Source organism: Amblyomma americanum, chromosome 1 (genome assembly GCF_052857255.1).
Source record: "Amblyomma americanum isolate KBUSLIRL-KWMA chromosome 1, ASM5285725v1, whole genome shotgun sequence".
NCBI lineage: Eukaryota > Metazoa > Arthropoda > Arachnida > Ixodida > Ixodidae > Amblyomma > Amblyomma americanum.
In genome coordinates this window covers 88,706,545-88,731,161 of record NC_135497.1, presented here as the reverse complement: position 1 = coordinate 88,731,161, position 24,617 = coordinate 88,706,545, and the positions used below count along the sequence as shown (strand labels likewise).

Below are 24,617 nucleotides of genomic sequence, written 5' to 3'. Positions count from 1 at the left end.
GTCGACATTCGTGGTGCGCCGGCCTTGGCGCATGACGGCCTTAGTTGCCTATGGGCTTTAAAACACAACAAACACACAACACACGCGAGAGAGGTTTTAGACCACCCGGTCCAGGTTTCTGGCTGCCATCGGCGAAATCCATGGTTGCGGCTAGAAGTAACTACACACCAAAAATAGCTTTGGCCATCTGCGTGGTAAGCACCTCCCGCTCGACTGCAGCCACAATAATAACGGAGTTATTTCAGCCATTCATCCTCTCTCTTTCTCCTCGCCGATGTAACTTCCCTAGCTCCCTCCTAAATTTCTTTTTTTGACGGCGCATTGTAAGTGTCCACCGAGAGTCACCTTTCGTCCTAACCAATTTCAGTCTTCGCTCGTCGGCTTGATCGATCCACGTCCGCGATGCACTGTCGTAAATGTGTATTTGTGTGCCCTCAGTTTCCGCAAATTAAAAGATTGGCGCAACGGATCCTTGGGATCAGTTCCGCCACTGACCTATCTGCGCGAGCCGCGAGAAACGAAAAGAATGTCTTGACGTGCAACCAGGGTGGCACAGATGCGCGTGTTATCCTTAATGAAGTACTGGCAGTGCGTAGGCGTGATTTGATTCTGCTGCAGCGCTATGTGACCTAGTAGAATGTGAATATTGATAGACGTCTTGAGATTGTTGTACACCGACTTAGCAGCAAGCCTCGCAGTCATCGATCAGATAACCAACCCCATTCAAGTCAGTCGTTGAATACGCCAGGGCTGCCCACTGTCATCAATTCTTTTCGTCCTTTGAATAGAACCGCTGTTGCAACAAATTCAAAGTTGAAAGTCGATACGGGGCTTTCCTCTCCCAGGCTTGGGCGAGCTTAAAGTAGCAGCTTATGCTGATGATATTTCTCTGCTTATTAGAAACATTGACAGCTATAGAGCATTTCTGAGGCTCTTTCACACTTACAGTTGCCTGTAAGGTGCACGTATCAATCCTGCTAGAAGCCAGGCGTTACGCTTTGGATCTTTTAATGATCGATTTCCCGATGGTGTCCAATGGGTAGGTGGCGTAAAAGTCTTTGGTGTCACGTTCCCCGCCTGCGGTGAAGTTGCCCGAGCCACCTGGAATGAAATAAAACGCAAGGCTGATCAGCGTATCGAAGTCGCGAAATCCTTCAACCTTCCTTTCTCCGAACGAGCTTACCTTATCAGAACAAGCATAATAGCTTCCTTATTCTACGTTGCAAAAATAGCGCACCCTCCTCGCCGCGTCCTCCAGAGGCTGGCCACAGCGTGTGGATCTTTATTCTGGAGTGGACACGCAGAGAGCGTTGCAAGAGTTTTTGTCCGCCTGCCCATCGAGATGGGTGGCTTCAGCATCAAGGATCTTGAAGTTATGTGCGGTGCATTGGCCTTAAGGGTCATGTGGGACCTTATCTCAGACACAGCGTAGCGAGGAAGAGCACTCATCGCATATTTGATGGGGAACATCGCGTCGCTTCTTTGAGTTATCAAATTGAAAAGGCCCTGCGGCTGAAAAGTCGCCAGCTCTCTATACATATGTCGTGAGATCCTTACAGTTTCTTGAAGGTACACTTCCTGATTGTGATTTGAAAGAATTGTCCGCGAGTGAAACTTGCGAATATGTTGCGTTTCGCACCCTGAATGTAGAGCAGCGCAGGAAAGTGCGCAAAAGGCGGAAACGAATCTTTGCCTCTCTACCCGCTGATGTATCCAATTTTACCTGGCTTCGCGAATGGGAAGCGTTACCCGCAGCTAAACGCCTTGCGGCGTGGGGCGTGGAGCCCTTCGTTTCATGTCCGCAATGCGGTCGAACTGAAACTCTGAACCATGCCGTTTTTGAATGCCCAGTCGCGCGCAATTTCTGGCGCTTGGTAGCGCGCATGTTCCAGGTGCGCATGCGGTGGCAGAGTCGCAGTCGCGATTTCTTTGTTGAATTAATAATGTGTGTGGGTGCTTATGTACTCCGGAAAAGGAGGGGACTTGCTGTCTTGCGGGAACGCCCGCAGGAAGTAATGTTCCCTTTACTGTACCGCCTTAGAACTTTGATGCTGAAACACTTGAATGAAGAACTCGTCGTGTTGGGTGAGGAGGCCTTCCTCCTCCGCTGGTCAACAAGGTTCATTGTTGTTAGGGGTAAAGGTGTGTCCACGCCCATCCTTCCGTATTAGGAAGTTTGGCGAGTGTTGCTTATTTTTTCCTTCCTTGTATTCCACTTAAGCGCATAATGAAGCTGCTTTCAGCCAGCTCGTGTAGAAACCACGAATTGTTCGCTGAAATTTCATGGGCATATATGTGATAGCTGTACAATGATGGGTCCTTGTGACGCCCTTGGAAACCAGACCACTTGTGTAACGAGTCCTTAGCACTATAGAAATTTTCGGAAAAAATAAAATTCTCTTAAACAACGCTGATCACTTACTGGCGCACGGAGCCTTCATGTTTGAGTTCCACTCGTAGAGCTAGCCCTCTGGTGCACGAAGAGTTAACTACTTGGTGAGACGAATAGAAATGGAGGGAACACGTGGCGGAATGCCAGTGCACTGGATTTGAATTGCTGCTTGCGCAGTTCGAATAAACTGTTAATGGGGGGAGAGTATGATGCACGCGAGTGTGCTATCTAAGCTAGCCCATGCTATCTCAAGTTTGTTAGCTGAGGCGGTAACGGATGGATATGTGGCTATCTATACGATATCGTTTGAGTCAAACACGCGCGCACACAGATTAACACACATACGCCCACAGTCACTTGAGTTGCCGTCTCGGCTAGCTAACCAAGGATACTTATCTCTCTATGCTCCGACGTCGTACCCGTGTCGCATTCCGGATTCTGAAGACGCTTGCTAGCTCTCGAATCATACACCTTTGACCATCTTTTTCAGCACTAATCTCGCCGAGCACAAATACTTTTGTAGTTCCCGCTATATTCCCAAGGAGTTCTATTTTTACTGGCGCCCAAAGACGATGACATGCCGTCTTGTGCTGTTATGCTGATCGCGCTGCGTAGCATGTGGCGAATGCGCATGGCAGTGCATCACGCTGATGCTGATGTCCGCAATATTCGCCTGTATTTTCGCAAGATTATGGTTCAGTTTCTGGAAGCTTGCAAGGAGCGAAATTCAGCGCTGAAGTCCCTTACTTTCTCAGCCTGGGCAGTCAAGGCTAGCAATTTTAATATGTCATATCACTTGCACTGTGGTTTTTATATGTTATGACACCTAATTTTGTGCACTTGTATATTTGCCCAATCAGTTAATGCCTCATCGCTTTACACCTCCTGCTATACGGATACCAACTGAAAAACAAAGAATAGCATAGAATGAAAAATACAAATTAGAAGCGTCGTTCCCTGTTTGTTTGAAGGTGTCTTCAAAGTAATCAACAGAGCTCTTTATGGGAAGACAACGTGAAAAAGCCAGTTCGACTGACAGCAGAAAAAGGAATATAAAAGGAAGATCACGAAAGAAGACAGTGTCTATAAAGCTTTAGAGCCCTACCTGTCACGAAATAATTATAAGAACAAGGAATTAGGTAGCCGTGCTGTACAGATACCGTCTTTGGGAAAGTAACCAATCTGCATTGTTTGCTTCTCACTCGTTTAGTGGAGGCCTTACGGCTTCCCTAAAGATCAAAATCTCTTCAAAGTTGAGAAGGGTTCGCCTTGCTTTACAGAGATTTAGACCCTGGGGGTGGCATAAGGGCTCCACTGTAAGACTGAGCGGAAAACCATGCAGCCAGGTTGCTTTTGGCAAAAAGGCGGTACCTGTCCTGCCTGCTGCGTCCGTATGCCAAGGCTCAGCAAAACGGCATTAAAGGGGCTATGCAATGAATAAAAAGTCGCTTGCAAATGTTTTCAATGCTTAGAAATGATGCTAAGAAGCATTCACACCAAGTATGAGTCTTCGGAACTGAGCCGGCAATTTATTATGAATTTTTAAAACGTTTTTTTTAATTCGCGGGCCGATTGGTGTGCTCGCAGTGACCGATTTTGAAACTAAAATCGTGAAAAAAGACGTCACTGCACCCATGACGTCACCAGGCCACCACACGCTCTCATTCGCTGGAGCCACGGCAGCCACGACGTCACGGGCACACTTCCGGTAGCCGTGAAAATCGTCTGCTCGTGCCGCCGCGCGACCCTCTCGGGCAAGCGCGAGCCAGGGCATTGCCTTCGCGCATATGGTTTCAATTTTCCTCTGCCGCCTCCTTCTGTCGGGAGTTGCGGAGCCACCCGCAGTGGCTCGCCGAGTCGCTACTCTCGTCGCTGGCGTTCAGCCGGTACGAAGTGAACGCATAGAGCTCGATGCTCATCACGGCTGTAAGAGCGAGCAGTCGCGCCTCGAGGTCAAGGTCCAGTACTGCTGACTACAGCAGACGACAAGCAAAGAAACTCGACGCGCGCTGCAATCACGCCGCCGACGCTGCTGCTGGGGTGCTGGGACATTACCCCCTGAACAGCTTTAGCTTTAGCTGTTCAGGGGGTAATGGCTTGGAGCGACAACCGGAAGTTGCAAAAGAAACGTCAGCGGGTGACGTATTCATGGGCGGGGCCGAGTCACAGAGCTGTTTTCTTTAGTTTTGTCTGGTGCCCCGCGTGTACGAGTTGAGGGGGGAGAGGAGGAGCGTAATTTTTAATCGTCTATATATTCGTTGTTATTGATGCTAGCTCAAAAATTCTTGCGTTGGGGCGACGAGTGATGAAATGCCTATCTCTCGTCTGCTTTACGCAATCTCAATTAATTTATTGCACAGTCCCTTTAACACCATGCCGGAGTCTGGTTTTATATCGACACAGTCAAAAAGCGCAGTCCTGTCATGACTGTACGCCCACCCTTTGGCAATGGGCGTCGATGCTCAGGCACCGAAATTTTGCGGTGGTGCTATAAAAAATATGGCTAGTAATTGCGCCAGAACAAAATAACAAGTAGCACCCGCGCGGACGACACGTTTCCATCCCAACGCAAGAGCAACAGTCCAGCGGATCGCCTGCCTCCATGTCGACCGACGGGAGAAAAATTGCGCAGTCTCGCGTCGTCGTGGTATTTATACCCACCAATCCCACGCCGCATCGTGCTTGCCATACGGCACACGCGCGACAGCCGCCGTAAAAGAAGAAAAGAAATGAAACAAAAAAAGAAACGCTGGCCTGAGAAGACGCGCGTTGCATCCCCTGCCGTATCTTCGCCAGAGCGGTGCACAATTTATAGCGCAAATTTGTCGTTTATGGGGGTTTTCGGAACAGCGCTTTCCTTCTGCAGCCTGCGTGCTATTTGAAGTCATGTAGAGACGTACGCGCTAAACTCCTTTTCTAGAACTGTGTCGATTGGTTGACTTCTCGAAATCTTATTTCTGCTCTATAGCTTTCAAGTTTCTCGAGCTTTATCGCGAGTTTATTTGTGATTGTGATTTGAATGTGCACTCTGTCGAGTATGTATTTAACTAAATTTACGTTTGCATAAAGCCTATCGCTTTCGTGTTTTACTTTTTGTGATGACGTTACTCATAGTCCGCTTGAACCGTGGTTAATCCCCTTGCTCGTGAAAGCCCCGTGGTGTGAGGCAAGCGAGGGCAAAGCCCTTGTTCATATCCTGCGATTTTCGGCTCCCGACGCTGCGTTTATCCTCGAAAGCAAAATAAATATATCATTAAACAAATAAAAACATAAATAAACAAATAAATAAATAAACAGCGAGAACTACCGCAAAAAGCGTCATTGCAGGTGACGGAGACGATGTGCACCGTGGTCTAGTCTAAACGAGCCTCTGTGTCACGCTTGAGATCGAATAAAACTTCATGCGAAGTTTTATTCGAGTGCGGACGTTCTAGTGCATAAAACGCCTGCGTGCGCTGCCGATAAATCTGGCGAGGGCAAGAAATGCGCTTCACAGCATAAAAATAGTTATAAACAGGGTCGGACACGTGCAATGCGCTGCAAGAAATGACGTATTAGCGTATGAACCCGAAAGTGCGGACTGATAATCATTCTGAACTTATATTTCCGCAAAGAAGGAAGTCACCTTTCAAGCTTGGGCACTTTTGAAACTGATTACAGGTAGCAAAAGGTGGCATGCCATGGATGGTGCGCTTCCTTGATTACGTCAACACGCGCTTTTTTTCGCTTACTGTTCCAAGATTACTTTCTGATTCGCAGCCTTAATTCCTTAGGCAAAAAGGACCATCGACACACGCAGTCCCCTTTCTCACTCTGTGTTAGTGGGGCGTATGCGAATCGCACTGTTTTAGGCGCATACTTGTGGCCTTATCAAGAGGAACGCTCTTTTTTATTTTATCGCCATTCTCGACGATTTGCCGAAAATCGTGGATGGAATAATAGTTATTTCTTTGCTCTAAACGCCACTGACAGGAATGCGCATATAGAAGGCGCCGGTGGTTTGCTTCCATCTATCGCCTCGCCTTTCACCACCGGCGACTTGGTAGGACTTCGTTGGACCCTCTTCGAGCTGACACCAGCAGAACTACAACGTCTGGATGACATGAACCTAGCCTGGCTTCTTCCACTGCAAAGTGTGCCTTCCAAGCACGTACACAATGTGATCTGCCATGCCGTGCAGACGGCCTACCCCGAAGCGCGTCGCATGCTGTACGTAGCGTGGCTCTACTGCTGGATGATACCGCGACGACGCGTGCACTGCTGGACACTACCGTATCGGAGCAGCGACGGAGTTGAATGGCTGTTTTTCGCTGCTGCAGGGCATGGCGCTTACTTTGAGGTATCCAGACCACGACGTGGCACTCGCGCAGATCGAGGTTGACGGTGCAGTTCACTGCTGCATGCTCGTTCCAGAACTGACATCCTCACCTGTGGAGCGCAGTGTGGCGTACGTGGTCCTGCGGCCTGGTGTACCTTTGATAGATATTCACTCAGTAGGACTAGCCCTTCAAAGCCGCCTCCTTGTTGCTCTTCGGGCATTGTTTTATGAGAACTCTCCAGAAATTCTGGACGTGTTTACCCATGATCCCGATTCTGCTTTCAGCGCCCGAATGCGTCTCCTTGGCAATTTTTCTCCGCTTCAATGACCGGTGGCCGCTCCGAATGCAGTGTTGATTGACGGCTCCAAGGAGGTTCACGAAGCGCCTGTAGCAACGACTTCTTCTCACTTTCTGTGCTGCTGAACAACATCGCAGAGAGACGTCGTTTCACGGGGGTGCCGAGGGCACTGTGGTCCTACGTGGCATCCCCGAGGAGTTTCTAGATGGAGCGAAGCCCGTCCTGCCCGCAGCTCTGAAAACACGCCGCAAAGAGCTTCAATGCGTACGAGACAACCACACCAACTCGGCTTTCCGTGCCGGTGTGCTTCTTGCAGGAGAACTGTCCCTATACAACCACGAACGTAGGCAAACTTCAAGCCTCCGATGGGAACGAGTAGCCGACAGGTTTCTACGACCCCGGAAAATGGACAAGGCAAGTGTAGTTGCCGACGGGATGGCCCATCCCGCAGAGACCTTTTCGACATTTCGCAGCATTCGGGAGTCTGTTAAACGAGGTCGTTTAAAGTAATATTGACGGAAGTCCATAATCATTTTTTTAATGAAATGTTCGTGTTATCGAACGGTTTTAATGATGTCATTTTTTCTGCTCATCACACTTCACTAGCAATCGTGATTAAAAAACAGCCTGCCAGATCCAAACTTATCTTGCGTTTGTTTTCTAGTATATCTTCACTATAACCGGCCAGATTCCAGAAGAAATCACTGCATATTTTGTTGGGCAGACGTAGTGATAAACTGATGTGAGAAAATGAAGCTAGACAAATCGAACATGACCGAAAGCTGTACCGTCACATTTAACACATCTAGTGGTACTCTCTTCGACGTGGGATGGAGCCTGCCCGAACTAATTTAACGTTTAACGAAAATTCATCTGGTCAGTTGTGAAGGGTGCTAAAATTTGATAATACGTTTACTAGACACGATGACGCATTGTTAAGAGACTGTTCGGAAGTGGCCTTCGTTAAAGCATTTCAAGTGGTCTCCAGCCCGCTTTTCACGTTATATTAACCATTGGAAGAATTCGCAGTCTAAAGTGGCAGCTTTGACTGACGTGCTACTATATATGCTTGCGTTTTTATTATCCCCACAAGATAACAATAGCGCCCCGCAGGGGGCCGTCTGGAGCTCACAGGCGTTGGTGAGTGGCGACACCACGGGTTCCCGAGCATCTGCAGGGACATCCCTGCAGGGGATGATGGTGAACAGTGCATCACCACGGGCCCGAGCACCCGCGCCTAGCCGTGCGTGGCATCGCCGTGTCCGGAGAAAAGGGGTTCCTGGTGGTTGGGCCCATGCCGAGCGTTTGGACCTTTAAGGCCCCTCGGCGGAGGCAGCACACCATTTTGGCCCCAGCTTCTTGTAGACGGCGCCTCCGGCCTGACCCGATCGGGGGAAATCGGCAGTCGCCTTTTCCTGTCCTCCTTTCCATCTTTTACTTTCTTCTTTCTCATAGCTCTCCTGTCTCCTCCTCTCTTCTCGTTTTTCTTACATATTTCATAGGCGGCTTAGGGTTAACGTCGTGTGGCGAACTAGCTGGGTTTCGTCAGATCTGGTTATAGTTGTGTATAGCTGGCGTGGGCACGACTCGCTTGCAAGTTCCTGTCCTGCCCCCTAGTTGGGCTTCATGGTGGGTGGCTAGAACTGCGACCGAACTACAAAGATATTTGATGGCTCATTTAATTCTTACTTTCCGCTGATCGTCCTCTAAAAAGAGGGCGCACTGAAGTGACTGCTCAATTCTTTGGCAGCAAGACAAATTTCCCGCGCTACTATGTAGTACATAGCGAAGACCCTGAAAAAACCGCTCGACTTGTCACTTTTCCTTGTTTTAAGAACCCTAACTGACGCCATAGGGCAAGGTTACAAAATCAAAAAGTTGGCTAGTGGAAACCTGCTTCTGGAAATTCTGTACAAGCATCAATACGAGAAACTCTCAGATGTTACATAATTCGGAGAACTTCCTCTAACAATCAGCCCACACAGATCACTCAACACTGTTCGTGGAGTAATTTCCGATGGTGACCTGAAATACCTGAGACTGAACTACTGGAAGGATTGAAAGACCAAAATGTTACCAATGTCTATAGGATCAAAATAAGACGTGATAACACGGAAACACCAACTAAACACATTGTCCTCACGTTTGCATCTAGTATACTTCCCGATACTTCAGGCCATACATACCCAATCCACGCCGATGCTACAAATTCCAGAGGTACGGCCACGGTTCGCAGAGCTGCCGGGTCAGACAGGCCTGCGCCAAATGTGCTTCACACGACCCTTCCGCTGAAAACTGTTATGTTGAGCCCCACTTTTGCGCAAACTGTGAGAGCAGTCATGCGGCTTACTCACGGTCATGCCCAGCCTGGAAAAAAAAAGGAAATAGTAACACTAACAGTCAACGAAAAGATATTGTTCAAAGAAGCGCGGAAACGACTCTCGTTGGGACAAAACCCAACCTACTCTGCTGTGGTGCAACAAGGCACAGAATTACAGCGATCTTCGACTCCTGCACAGCTCACACACACTGAGCCTGCAGCAGGGCCATCCGTGCCCCCGGCGGCCGCAGCTAGTTCTGCGCCACTACCCACAAAACAGGCCGCGCGGACCTCCAGGTCAGCCGCCCCCCCCCCTATACGGAGAGGCCCAAGACGAAGACAACCGTGCATTCAGCACACCCGTACAGCGTATCGAAGGGGACACAACTCCCTCGCCTCCGCTGCAGCGGCGGCAAAGCTCTATCGAGCGAACCAAGGGATAAAAGCCCAATAACGTCCAAAAGACCCACCAACCTAGTTTTTAAGCCTTATCCCTATCTAGTCTATAATCATGGAATTTCTAGTTCACTGGAACTGCCGTGGACTTTTACACAACTCCACAGACGTAAGAGATATTTTAAATTCATTCTTCCCAGTAGCAATGTGTCTCCAGGAGACTAACCTACCTAGGACCACAGAAAAAAATTCTTAAAAAGTATCAAGTCTTTCGCTGTGACCGACAGAACTCAAGCAGTCTCTCTGGAGGCGCTGCTATTCTGGTCCAGGGCAGCGTTGCTACTCAGAAAATTGACCTAAAAACCCCATAAGAGGCAGTTGCTGTGACCGTCCTCGAATTTGAAACCATAACAATATGCTCCATATACATTGAACCTCACCTAACAGTCACACTTCACGATTTAGAAACTCTTTTAATACAAATACCGGAGCCGTTTCTTTCTGTTGGGGATTTTAATGCTCATTCCTCCTTTTGGGGAAGTGAACATGCGGACGTCAGAGGTAGAATTCTGGAAGATTTTATTCTCTGCAGCAATGTATGCCTGCTGAACATGGGCAAACACACTTACTGTTCTACAAGGAGTGGGAAAATGAGCTGCCTAGATTTATCTTTTTGCTCCCCTTGTCTTTTTAACGATTTTAAATTAGATGTCATTGACAACCCATATGGCAGCGATCATCTCCCTGTTTTAATCAGTTTAACATTCCTACCAGAAATCATCCCAACAAGGACGCGTCATTGGAAACTTCATTTGGCAGACTGGGAGCTTTTTAGGGAAGAAGCCATATTGGAAAAAAAATGTTTTAGAAAATCTGAGCATTGATCAAATAAATGAAAAGTCCACGAATTGCATATTAACTGCCGCACATTTAGCTATTTCTTGTGGGGACCTGCCCTGCAGCCCCCTGTGTTTTCTTTCCCGCGAGGCACCGTGCAGCAGCAGTCTCACCTTGAGGATGAGCGCATTCCCTTGTAAGTTACATTAACTGGCAAGAGAGGGCGCCAGCGTCACTGCGCGGGAGACTGCTGAAGCCCGCGCGCGGGAGATGGGTCTTCGGCTGGGATCGTCGGCGCGAGCGGACGTGTCGCTCGCGGCTCCGTTCTTCGCCGGAGGGGCGAGGAAGCGACGGGGAGACAGGCTCCCGTACTCGTCCCGTCCGGCCTTCGGAGTATATATCCCTTGCCCTAGCGCGGGCGAACATTCGCTCGGAACCTTGCTGGTGAGTCGGACGACCTTGATTCATTAGCGTACCTTGTTGCTAGCTGGCGTTATTGTTGCTGTAGCAGTAAATGCCTGTTTGTGTCAGCCAGTGTGTCGTTCCTTTGTACCCACAGAGCAAGACTCGCCGTGGTCGGCGAGCGCTCGGTAGCGTACGCGATCACGGGGTGGGGTCCGGGCGGCTTTGGACCTTGTCAGCCGCGATTGAGTGGGGAGAACGTACTTATCTCCCCAAGTCAACACCACATCTGGCGCCCAACGTGGGGCCCGCTCTTGGAACATTGGACGACTGTCGGTTCGGTTCGAGGAACGCTCTTTGTCCGGACTTTACAAGTGCTAGGCCTAGAGTGAATTTTGATCGCTAGGACCTGCGGCATGCTTTCTTGAGTGCGAGGTGTATTGCGCTGCAGCATGTTTGAACTTTTCGACATGCTAAGCACATTTTTCCCTGGAGTTTCTTCGCGAGAATCACTGGGCCCGCATCGAGGGAGCGCGAGGCCTAGCGCCCGCGGAGTTGCGGAGCCCGGAGCGAGTGAGTACGGAAGCCGCGTGGGTGGTCCGAGTTTCTGTATATATTTTCTCTACTGTCTCTTCTTCGACTCTGGGAGTCGCGGCTCCGGGAGCCGGGTGGCCTGGGGCCACGGGTGCCGCTACGAGCTCGCTGGTATTGCAGCTCGGCACCGGGCGCTCCGACACCGTCCGATACGGTGGGCGCCGACCGCTCAGAAGCTGCTTTGTGCAGTGAGTGGGGTAGGACCACCCCAAAAAGCTGATGTCTCCTCGCGGCTGCGCGCACGTAACCCGTTTCGGGTCTTTGTTGTGTTCACGGTCGTTGTCGGAGTGGTAGTTAGGCCTGAGGCTTTTCGGAGCTGCCTGCACCACGTCAGAAGAGACACGACCACCGGACCGTGTTGTTGAGAGGGGGCGCACTTTGCTGCCCGTCCGTTTTTTTTAACCTCGCACGAACTGAGCAGTCTCGTTCAACTCAGGAAAGGGCTTTGTTCACTCGAACTTTGCGTTTTCACAGCCGCCGACACATTTTGCTAGCGAGTTAGGCATTGTGCCACGAGGCCCTTGCGGATGCCGTTTCCCCTCCCGTGACCTACGTTAAAGGCACGCCGAGAGCGTTTCGGCAATTTTGCAGATGCGGTGGAGCCGCCCAGGCTTGCTGTCCGGTACACATCGTCTCGCTGCCACCTGCTGCGATGGAGCGACCTGTATCCTGTTCGCCGCATCCATCCGGGGCAGCTATGGCGAGACCAGTCAGCAGTCACATCCGGCTGCTGCTGCCCTGGCGACTACTGCAGAATCCTGGCCTGCAGTTTTCCCACCGGCCTTCTATTCGCGGGCCTGCGGACACGGTAGTCCGCGGGCCATGCGAGTCGTCCCAGCGGAGATCTTCACGCCGCCTTCGGAACACCGCGGAAGTCTGCGTGGACGCTGTCGGCGTGACCTCCGCTGCAAGACATGCCTCAAGGACATGAGGACCAGGAGACTCCTCCATAGCATGTACTTTCAGGCGCGTGGGTCTATTTAAGGTTGGGGGGATGTAGGGACTTGCCCTGCAGCCCCCTGTGTTTGCTTTCCCGCGAGGCACCGTGCAGCAGCAGTCTCACCTCGAGGATGAACGCATTTCCTTGTCAGTTACATTAACTGGCAATTGCTGAAGCCCGCGCGCGGGAGATGGGTCTTCGGCTGGGAGGGGACGTGTCGCTCGCGGCTCCGCTCTTCGCCGGAGGGGCGAGGAAGCGACGGGGAGACAGGCTCCCGTACTCGTCCCGTCCGGCCTTCAGAGTATATATCCCTTGCCCTAGCGCGGGCGAACATTCGCTCGGAACCTTGCTGGTGATTCGGACGACCTTGATTCATTAGCGTACCTTGTTGCTAGCTGGCGTTATTGTTGCTGTAGCAGTAAATGCCTGTTTGTGTCAGCCAGTGCGTCGTTCCTTTGTTCCCTCAGAGCAAGGCTCGCCGTGGTCGGCGAGCGCTCGGTAGCGTACGCGATCACGGGGCGGGTCCGGGCGGCTTTGAACCGTGTCAGCCGCGATTGAGTTGGGAGAACTTATCTCCCCAAGTCAACCCCACATCCTCAGTCTTCAGGAGTGGTGCGACAAAACCACAAAGTGTGGTGGACAAAAGACTGCAAGGAAGCCAAGAAACTACAAAACAGAGCTTGGGGTGAATTTCGTAGGTACCCAACATAAGAGAACCCCGTACCTTTTAAAAAAGCAAGAGCCAAAGCTAGATACGTCCGTCGCAGTGCAGAGAAAACCTCATGGCAAAGTTATGTTACTTCTATAAACTGTCAAATGACATAAAAAAAATGTGGGAACAGGTTCGAAATTTAAACGGCACCTTTTTACCTTTCACAATTCCTTTCTTGACAACACCTGCACAAAAACAGGCACAAAAGAACAGGCAGATATTTTGGGGGAACACTTCGCTGCAGTTTCCAGTTCGTCTCACTATATGCAGTCATTCCTGAAATACAAAAAATATAGCTGAAAAACAGACTTCCAACAAGTGAAGGTGCAAGCCAAGAATACAATTACTCTCCAAGAAATAGAGTACAGTCTGCCGGCAAAAAAAACTGGTCCAGGACCCGACCAGATGCACTACCAAATGCCTGCCCATCTTTCCCAGCCTGCCGTAGTCCTGACTTTCTTAGCAATATATTCATAGCAGGAAAAATATCTCAGGAGTGGAAAAGAGGCATCATAGTGTCCTTCCTGAAACCTGGGAAACCAACTTCCCCTGATAGCTATAGACCAATAGCACTTACAAGCTGTCTCGCAAAATCTTTCGAAAGTGTCCTAAATATAAGACTAACATTTGTCCTTGAATCCCGCTAACTTCTCAATGTTCATCAATGCGGTTTTAAAAAGGCATGCTCAACAGCAGACCATCTTGTTCGTCTCGAAAACACAACTAGAGAAGCATTTATACACAAACAGGACTGTCTTGCCATCTTCTTCGACATGGAGAAAGCATATGACACAACTTGGAGGTTCGGGATCCTCCGCGACCTAGGTATCCGCGGTAGGATGTTAAACTACCTCAATGACTTCCTTTCAAACCGTTCTTTCCACGTACGTCTAGGCTTAACGCTCTCAAGAACATTCATTCAAGAAAATGGAGTACCTCAGGGGTGTGTATTAAACACAACCCTCTTAATTATAAAAATGAATTCCATAGCTAAAATAATCCCAGAGTCAAGTATTCACTCTACGTCGACGACCTCCAAATAGCCTGCACATCCTCAAACATAGCAACATGCAAGACAAATACAACTGACAGTAAACAAACTGACGACATGGGCAGAAAAAAATGGTTTCAAGTTTTCCACGCAAAAGTCATAGCTGTTCTGTTCTCGCTGAAAAGAGGACTGTACACTGATCCCACCCTTTATTTACATGAAGTCACGAAACCAGTAAAAGTCGAGCACAAATTTTTGGGAATAACTTTGGATAAAAAACATTCCTGCCCCACATTAACACCCTCAAAGAGAAAGCTTATAAATCCGTGTGTGACATTCCCGCCTTTCGGGGCGGGGGGGGGGGGGGGGGGGGGGGTCAGTCACAAAGCAACCTAATTTGTTGCTATCTACGGGTCCTGCTGAAGCGAGAATTGAGCCAACAAGGCGGTAACCCGGCAAAACAATATTTATTCCTCTCTGCCTGAAGGCGAAAGTGGTGGTCCGCTCACCGCTGGCTTTCAGGAGCCTCTGGTTGTCGGTCCGGCAGATCGGGTCTCTACTCGGATCCAATCGTCTCGCGTCGGCGGGCCGCGGCTGCTTCGGCTCTCCCGTGGTCTGTCTCTCTTCCCGGCATCTCGGCTGGCGGTGCTGTGACGGGTCGAGGCCATATGACTCTTGGGCGTTTCGGCTTGCGGTCAGTTTGCTGCGGACGCTGAGATCCGGCCTCGCTATGGACCAGCGCGATCTTGCGTCTGTTCGCCTCGGCCGTCTCCGCTTGACTCCTTTCCTTTGTCTCCGCTGCCCCCCGCCATGTCTCTCCGAAGATTCCCTTTTTCTCTCTCTCTGGGTAATCTTCACCCAGCGGTTTTTCGTCGTCGCTGCTCATGCAGCCGACCAAGGGCACCCGCCAAACTTCTAAGAACCCGCAGCCGTTACGACGGGAAGGCCGATGGCCTCGTTGGGGATGGGTGGAAGGGGATCAGGTGTCCCTCGGAGGTCAACGCTTCTCTGGAGTCAGTCTCGCCTCCTCTGCTGTCAGCCCGTCTGATGCCAGCCGCCGACCTCCTCTGCCACCTCGTGCCCGCTGCTAGTAAGGTCGCCTGTCAGCCTGCACACACAAACGAACACGTCTGTGGGGGGGGGGGTGGAGCACCGCACAAACCGCAGGGAAAACTGCGGTTGCGTTGGGCACCGCGCGCAGCCTCTGTCTTCTGCATTCCCCACCACCGTCTTCGCCATGTCTGGGTCGATAAATTTGAAGGCAGGCAAAATGTCTTGGGCACTGGTGGTCGGGCTAGTTCTTTTCAGCAATGCCTGGGCCTCCCGTATGCGGCCCTTCACACTTGAATATACTGTCACGTAGTGGTGACGGCAGTCGAAGCAGCAATGAAGACGGACGAAAGGGTCTTCTAAAAGAACTGTTTATTGGGCTGACTTGCACCCAAAATGGACTGAATCACTCGGCGGCGGCGAAGCGACAAGCGTGCTCGGCGGTCGTCGAACAGAATGCCCGCCGCTGTCGGCCGTGCTCAATTTAAAGCTGATAGCGAATATTCGAGATAAAGAGCGCAAAGTTACTAGAACATTCCGGAACGTAGAATCAGCTCTGCCTGGCTGCGATCAATCGAGATAAATCTAGTCGCGTCTTGCGTCGCAAACAAAGCGATAAAGTGGTGTCGCGGCAGATTTGAAAAACGAACAAACACTGCAAATATTCGCGGCAATACTAATAATACTCTCACGGAAACACTGGGGCTCCGATAGGACATGTCTGTTACAAATTTATCGCTCTGTAGTACGCTCTACCATAGATTATGGTTACATAGTTTATGGATCGGCGAGACCATCGTACCTTAAGCGACTGGATCCAGTACATAATTTCGGCTTGCGTCTTTCCACTGGTGCATACAGAAAGTCACCCATAAATAGTCTGTATGTAGAAACTAATGAGCCATCACTTAAAGTCAGAAGAGCCATGCTCACATGCTCTTACATTTTAAAAATCCGTTCACCATACACACATATTTGTTATCCCATCGCTACAAAGTGCCCATCTAGAATACTCTTTAACAATAAACCGTAAGCTACCAGGCCACTGCTCTTGCGATTCGAAGAGATGCGCCAGAACCTCGGCGTACTAGACATGTTGCCAAGCATTGCTCGAAGGCGAGGTCCACTGCCACCATGGTATAATTTCCCTGAAATCTGTGATTGCACTCTCACACAGTTTCGCAAAAAACAAATTCCGGAAGAAGCTATAATGCTAGAATTTCTTACACTCAAGGAAAAGTACAGTAGTTTGAAAGGATATTATACAGATGGAGGGGTCAAAAACAGAGTCGTATGTTGGAAGCGCAGTGGTAGAAGGAAATTGGGCTTCCACAGTGTGCACACCAATCTTCACTGCCGAATGCTACGCCATCTGTGTAGCCATAGAAAAAATAGTAAAGGAGAACCTCTCCAACAGTATTATTTACACAGACTCGATAAGTGTGCTTACAGCCCTTCATTCCGGAAATGCAATAACTCCGCTGCTTGGCGACCTTATACACAACATTACAACAGCCATAGCAAAAGGACAAAACATTAGACTCTGCTGGGTACCTAGTCACGTTGGCGTAAAAGGCCACGAAAGAGCAGATTTGCGCGCTGCTCAAGCTGGTGGCAAGCAAATTAAAATTGTAAATATCCCCAATAAAGATTGCATAAAATTTCTACATTGTATTGGAAGGGAAAAATGGCAGTCGGCTTGGAACAACTAAATAAATAACAAACTACATCTAATAAAACCAATTTTGGGCCAATTGAAGTCATCTGTGCACCAAAAACGTTCCAAGGAAGTCCTTATCTGCCGTCTCTGTATAGGCCACACACACATTACGCACAACTTTCCGCTTACAAAAAAAGACAAATCAGTTTCTACATGTGGAGATTGTGGGAAGCCTGCTAGATTCCCGCCGTGGCGTCTGCGCGGCATATCCCGCATCGCTCTCTTTCCCTTTCTCCCGCCTCGGGTGGCGGAGAGACGGCTGGTGGCTAATCGCTGTCATTCGGCCGCAGCTCCGCCCCCGGCTTCCCAAGGGCCTTTGCCATTGGTGACTTTTGGCGGGAATTCAGGGCCCGTTTTGGGTGGTCGCGCGGCGCGCGACCGTCCGAGCGGGGCCCAGGGAGAGAGACCCCCTCCGAGACAGCGTAAGGTGGTGCGTACGTTGCTGTTCGTCCGGGCCGGCCTCTGCCGTTCGCATACTCGAGCTCGCCAGCGTGGGTCCTCGATCCGCCGCGGCTCGAGCCTGTGCAGGGGTCCAACGACCTCTGACAGGCGCACCTTGCGTTGACTGCCCACTCTCTCTCGCAAACGGCCCAACGGCCGACACGAGAGAGATCACAGCACTGCCGCGGGGACAATCTCCTGCAGCGGCGTGCTAGCGGCGCGCAATTCTCTTGTTGCCCCGAGCGCGCCCCTGGACGATGTGACTGTTGAGTGTGTGTGTGTACCGCTGGAGGACGGCGTCAATAAACGTCTCCTTTGTGAACTTGGAGGCCTGTTTCTTGCGGCAAGCCGCTCTCCTCTCTGCAGAGGTTGAACGCCGCCGCAGCGGTGCCCCAGGGTGCGTGTGGTGCGAAGCTCGAACCCGCGGTGGGTAGTGGCCTGTGCCTAACTGTTGCGTGTGGTGACGGCTGATCGGGGCCCTTGGCTTGCGCGAAGCTCGAACCCGCGGTGGGTAGTGGCCTGTGCCTACTGAGAAACCCACAAGATGAACTTACAGTTAATCACATTTTATTTTCATGCTCGCAAATGGAAAAGCCAAGAAAAGAGCGCTTTTCTCCATACTGTAACCAATGCATCCCTTTTCACCCAGCACTGCTCTTAGGTGAAAACGCAATTTTCGACATGCCTTGCGTTTCTAGGTTTTTAACAGAAGTTGGTGCCGTTAAAAAGATGTAAAATATGACCCAGTGTTCCGCCTGATGCACCTCAGCCACTTTCTCATTCCCGAAAAGGGCTGCGGTTTTGTTTTTGATTGGGGGGGGGGGCTCCAGTCCTTGCACAGCCAAGGACGGCTGATCTGGTTACCCGACCTCCTTTGAAACTTTTAATACTAGGCATTTATCAATGTTTGTCTCCCAATACTAGGTAGGAAGAAATAACTGTAAGCTTTCTGCACCGATATTTTTTTATCTTCGTAAAAATTTTCAGAAAAATTCACATAACTTGAGCTTGGCGCATGATAGCCTTAATTGCTTATGCGCCATTAAACCCAACAAAACACAAAGATAACAATAGCGTGCACGCTGTTACTGTTAGTCGGGCATAGCTTGTTTTTGTGTGTTAAGTACGGAGCGTGGGAGCCCCGTTAGCAAGGCACCTCTCAACTCGGTTGCTGGGCAGACTCCGTTTATTGCAAGAGCAAGGAAGAGGGTGCGGGAGAGAGAAGAAAGCGCTTCCGGTGTCATGCCGCGCAGACGGTCAGAGGGGGACTGTCCTCTTGGATGGCGCCGCTAGGCTCGGGTGTCTCAGCTTGCGCATCGCTCGTAGGAGGTCCCTTTGAAGCTGCCGGCTTGCATGCACGAAGGAGGCATGGCAGATGGAGCGGCCGTGCGTCGTTTGGCTATGCTGTACACAGCATTATATACCACAGATTTTGCGCTGTGTGAATGTATTTGATAAAAAGGGTCACCGCCATTCCTAGATTAAACACCTCACCTCGAATGGGATCGCGCTAGAGTACCTGCTACTTATTCTTTATTCGTTAATGTTCGCCCAGATAAAGCGTGCATCGAGGCGCCGAACGGGAAAATTCCATTCGAATAATTTCATCATATATTTTGAATACACCGACCAGGCTCTACAGCGGCTCCAGAGCTAAGCGAATTCTAACACTGAAAGCTTCCATGAATTTTTCGTTAATTTCGGAAGCGATGGTGCGGGCTGTGTACGGCTTTAATCCATGCATTTTGATTAACTTGTAAGTTGAAGAAATAATGACATCTTGAGTGCATTGTGATGCGACACGATTGGTAAACAGCAAAGAAAAATTGGCTGTGGTTTAGCTCTGGTTAAACCTGGTTGAATTGCGAAAGCTTGCTAAACTTTCGCCTTAGAATTTAACCGTTCCGAAGCAGTAGAGCAACTAGATTCAGATATAGACTCTTCGTCGGTAACTTGGCCATGGCGAGACTGATCAACCAACGCGTAACGCACCGCTATATATCCCAGTGAAGCCGCCACGGAGCGAGCGCAAGGCAAGGAGGTCGTCATATGCGTGTGGCCCGGGGAACGACGGGAGCGTCACGGAATCGCGACGAGTGATGTGTGTGGCGGATGCGGTGCAGTGGAAACACTAGAACACCTTCACAGTGCCGCGTTCGCCGATGCTCGTCGCGATATGCTCGCGGCCTATAGGGCGCAGGGCATACTACCGGACTCCATCAAGATGCTATTGTGGCCGCAGGGCAGTGCGCGCACTCGTGAGCGAACTTCGGTGAGCCTCTGTGCATTCCTCGAACACACGGGCTTGACGTCCCGTCTGTTCTCAGTCAGGTAGTTACACGCACTGACCGAACGCTCCGCGAGTTCTACCTTGAACGATTAATAACTGGACGCCCCACTCCAGTTGTAGGCAAGTGCTGCGCGCGTTTTAATCCTCTAGAATGAACTATAATCACGCGCACGACCTAGACACATTTCTTATTGTGTAAATAGTTTGTACATATTACTTTTCTCCATATCCTCTCTTCCTGTCCCCTCACCTTTCATTTAATTTCTCCATTCTGCCTGCTATCCTTTATTTTCCGCTGCCCCAGCTCAGGTGCTTCAGTATTGATGGCAGATGCCGGGGCTAGCAAAAATCTTTTCCTTCCTTTTACTATTATTTTAATAAAAAACCACTACCACCACCACTTCGCGCAGTGATCGCATGGCCTTGCAACGTCACTGCCCTCTAGAACAGTCGACTTGTGCGACTAACGCAGGGCATGAAACCGCATGATGCGCGGCGCCGCGGTGGCAGGTAGTAATCGAATGAAATTTGATGGAATTAAATTGCCACCTACCATGATGGCAGGTTGTGATGACGTCACAAGTTCACGCCACCTATTGAGAGTAATACTTCTGTTACAGACACGGGACGCGAAATCGCACGATGAAGTATAATGCTCTCATTTAAAAATTACGTTTTTGCGCAATGGGTGCAGTATGATCTGCCCCTTATGGACCACCCTATGTTGTCACCTGCATCCGTCCTGAGTCTCTAGCGGTTTTTCTTCGTTCTGTCTTACCAAGTGGTCTACAACTATATCTTCATATAAGATCTGCTAAGCCCTTCGCGCCCTTTTCCATTCTATAGACGAGGCACGGCCCTTGCTTAGAAGGCTCTTACTGTTCGAGGTATACGGATATGCAGTACCACGGCATATAGCATCAGTGGTCGTGTGGTTGGAGATATACACTGCCCCTGAAATCCCAAAAGAGTAAGATTTAGTCGCTCCACCCCTCGAGAATGGTTTTCTTCCACCACGAATATTCACTATTTGAACGTCCAAATTATGAAGGAATAAAATTTAAAAAATCATTACCTCTACATTATACCTGTTTAACTATTCGCATTCAAACCCAATATCATAATTTTTACCTCGCTAAAATTTGAGAAATCGGTCGGTCGCCATTGGTAACTATTAGCATTTGATCCATTTTTTTGCAGCTAGTCCAAGTTCTGTGAACAACCAAATCGAAGGTCTCGAACGAATTCTAGGGCCCAGCGACAGTAGACCTTTATGTCCAACAAATGCATTGTTAACTAGTCCCCAAAACAGCTGTCAGAAAATGATACAAGGAAATTTTGAACGCTGGCTGAAAGTCACACAATCGTGCCCCCTTTTTTCTAGACAGTTTCCTCAATGTGACGCGAAATGTTTTGACTGGGAAGCACTGGCTACTGGCAGCATGTTGACATCAAGGCTTGTATGCAAGCACTGTGTAGTAATGAGTACAAGGAGTGGAAATAGCATGTCGTGAACCCTCGACTCCGGGCATTAAATGGTTAATGTGGACATTCCCAGAGGACGCACTGAATTGGATTTCGAAACACCAGCATTAATGCAGGCACTGCATAACCACGGTATAGAAAAGCCATATGCAAAGGTGTTAGAAAATATAGAGACTACACAGAGACTATAGTCCTCCTGAGGGAGAGTGATAAAATACCTATCGAGGAAGTGTGAGTCAAGGTGGCACGATCTCGGCATTTACCGCTTGTTTACAAGAGCTTTTAAGTGGGTGAGGTTGGGAAGATCTGGGTATAGAAGTTAATTGAGGACCCTTCGGCAACCTCAGATTTCTTTAATCTATCGCCCTGCTATTCAGGGTGCTATACGGTTCTACACAAATTTTAAAAATAGCCTTTTTGAGTTGCGACGCTTTTTTCGGCATAGAATTGTCAGCGGTTTAGTACATCAGAATACAGCTAGGATGTGCTAACTAGCAGATTGGTTAACTAATATTGAATAGCTAACATTTTAACTATTACTATTAGACTCCTTAATTATTGGCAGGTGTGTAGCCCACCAAAAGCAATACCGATACCAGTCTTTAAAAAAGCCTTATTTAAAAATTGTGTAAACTCTTAGGTGAAACATTAACTTGCGGCAAGAGCTGCAGTGCGTGATTCAGGATCTAAACACTCAGAGGAACGGTGCAACTAAAGAACTCCAAGAAATTTCACAGAAACCGGGTTAAATAGATCAATGGGAGAGGCCTTTGTTCTGCAGTGGATGTAGTTAGGCTGGTGATCATTACCTAACCGAGTGAGAGACTGCACTACACCTGCCTCAGTGGCAGCGAATCGTACGGTCCGTTGGCGATGCTTGCGGTGTGTAGTTTGACACCGCAGTAGATTGTTACCCCGCGGTCCACTCACAAGGTGGTTGTTCGGTGTAAAATTAGACAACTTTAGGTGCAGGCGTGGGAGAAAGTTTGGTGCTGTTAATTACCTCTAGTTAATTCACAGTGAAATGAAAGGACAGTCAATGCACTCTGCATCCAAAATTTTTTTTGCAGGTGCTCGCCTCCGACAGCGCTTCGATGGCCTGGCTGCCAAGCTCTGGTGGTGAGGTGTCGAGCGGAGCCATTCAAGGGGGCGTGACTTCATCTGGAGAGCCTCTCAACATTGGCCGTGGCCACCACAAGGGCAATCTGACCATCGGCAAGTTCCACCCGTCTCACAAGACCGTTTACGTACCTTTCAGTGGCGTCGAATATGGTTACAGTCAGTACGAGATACTGGTCCACGAGACAATCAACTTCCGAGAAGCAACGAAAAGACTGACAGAGTTCCGGGGAACACCGAGTCATCCTCCTGGAGGCCGCTGACGAACGGTCCTTAACGAATCACAGCACTCGTTTTGTGAGCCCAGACCAAGTCTAGGCAATGCAATGTACAGTGCTGCACAGATGTGGTAATTGAAGGCAGCCTGTGTTCACATTATCGTTGCATTGAGCAAAAAAAAATACTACAGAGCTTTCTTGCTGAGTGCTGCTTTGCTCTTCCTACCTGGGCTATATATTATGAAGAAAAAGAAATCCACTCGAAAGAAAATGACATGTAACGATGGAGTGTTTAATGAATGCTGTCAAGTGTAGTTTTTCTTTCAACCTACCGCATGTTGATTGTTCGTTCGGGCCTAATTGAACGCATAATCTATATCCAGGCATATGAATGCAGGTTTTGTTCAGAAGAAAAATAGTTCACTCAGCACAGCCGTTTCCTTTTTTTGTGTGTGATCTTTGTATGCCAAATACAAAAATAAAATGCAAGGGCAAAGTAATGTCAGATGTGAGCCTAAGATTGGTGTGCCACAGTTGCAAAGCTGCTTTCTTGGTACAATACTTCCAAAGAATGCCTATTTTCCCTCCACAATTATGGAAGAGTTGTCATTCGAAGTTACAAGCTATGATGCACATCACCAGCTGCCAAAAGCAAGAAAGCTTTGAAGGTGTGCAAACCATCATACCATCATCTAGAAATCATCTAGCAAACCATCATCTAGAAATGAGAAAAAAAAACCTGCCATGAGGAAATCAAAAGCTTACTAGGCATTCTTTCACATCCACGAGGAGAGCCTTAAAACGTAGTGCTTTATAGATTCTGGAGCAGTTAAGTCTTCAAATGCTTAATGAAAGCGATAGCAGAGGGTCGTTAACACCCTTGGACTAATCCCACGCCCTGGCGGTTTCATCGGCCGGCCCATCGTTGCGCCGTCTAAAGAGCAGGCAGTCAGGCATGAAACGTTGCGAGCACAATCTCCATGCTATGCTACGTTGTGAGTATTATTTAACCATGAATACATCTGCAGTGATGACAAGATTTGTTCCGTGTAGAAATAGAGCGATGAAATATAATGTGACAAAGGGAAATCAGAATTATGCAAAGTATAATGCCAAAGGTGCGAAATTTACTCCAGATATGCTCACAGACATACTGTAGTTGGACCAGATAAAATGGGCCGCACACACCAAAATTTTTGCAACTACATCCTAAACAGATGCGGCATTCTCTAGCTGTTGATGCATACAGGCATTTCATACAGCAATAGCAGCTTTAGGGGTGACTGCCATTATTTGTGGCAAGTATTTGATTGTAATAACTTTTTTTAGCAATCCAAACAACTCTAATACATCCATTCTTCTGTCTTCCTTCTTTTTTGTGCTATCATTATCACTCTAAACTGTGCGGGGTGACGCATCTGCCTCCGCTAATATTGTGATTAGCGGTACAATCCTCGTGCAAACTGCTCTGGTTAAAGTGCTCATGGTCCTTGATAAAACATAAAAAAGTGTGATCTTGGGCTTGCTTCAGCTTCAGATATGGTGACAAGTTCACATTCAGCAGTTAAACTTGGATGGTCCGCTCAGACATTGTCGAATTAAAATCTGCATGGATATTGAACACCACGGCGAAAGGCTGTGGATAGACTTGAGTGCCTGCGGTTCTTCAACATGCACTGACAATGCATAGCCGATGGGCGTTTTTTGCCTTCGGCTTTTCTGAAACTGCGCCTGGCATGCCAGGAGCTCCATTCCAGAAGGAAGTGCAAATGACGAGATACAAAAGGCTTAAACCACACAGCTTCAACAAAATATTAGGTTCAAGCAGGGCACAACACCGCCTGTAAAGTGCCCATGTAAACTCATTCGCTCCTTCCGTTTAGAGGTATGACGTCTGTATGACGTACGCTCATTGGTACACAGAGCACTGCCAGGTACCGTGTGCCATCTCTCTCCCCCTTCATGCTAGTCTTCGCTATGCTGGCTCTGAACACCCGCTTAATAATAATCAGTTTGGTGCACCTTGCGGTCCTGGATATCTAGTTAACCCGTCATCGTACACGACTCCTAGCGCCCCCGTAAGACAAGCAAAA

General features: G+C 49.1%; 1 protein-coding gene and 1 long non-coding RNA gene across 2 annotated transcripts; one reads left to right on the top strand and one right to left on the bottom strand.

Annotated features, from left to right (window-relative positions):
• Positions 1 to 997: 997 nt before the first annotated feature.
• Positions 998 to 15,301, bottom strand: LOC144133749 (uncharacterized). The gene is made up of 3 exons (XR_013315100.1): positions 14,711 to 15,301; positions 9,196 to 9,376; positions 998 to 1,101 (listed from the first exon to the last, which is right to left on the bottom strand). It is a non-coding gene; the product is annotated as an uncharacterized LOC144133749 (long non-coding RNA).
• Positions 15,302 to 20,386: 5,085 nt separating this feature from the next.
• Positions 20,387 to 23,191, top strand: LOC144110427 (uncharacterized). The gene is made up of 2 exons (XM_077643350.1): positions 20,387 to 20,395; positions 22,258 to 23,191. Exons 1-2 carry the CDS (start codon positions 20,387 to 20,389, stop codon positions 22,567 to 22,569), a joined length of 321 nt encoding a protein of 106 aa, XP_077499476.1. The 3' UTR covers positions 22,570 to 23,191.
• The last annotated feature ends 1,426 nt before the right edge of the window (positions 23,192 to 24,617 follow it).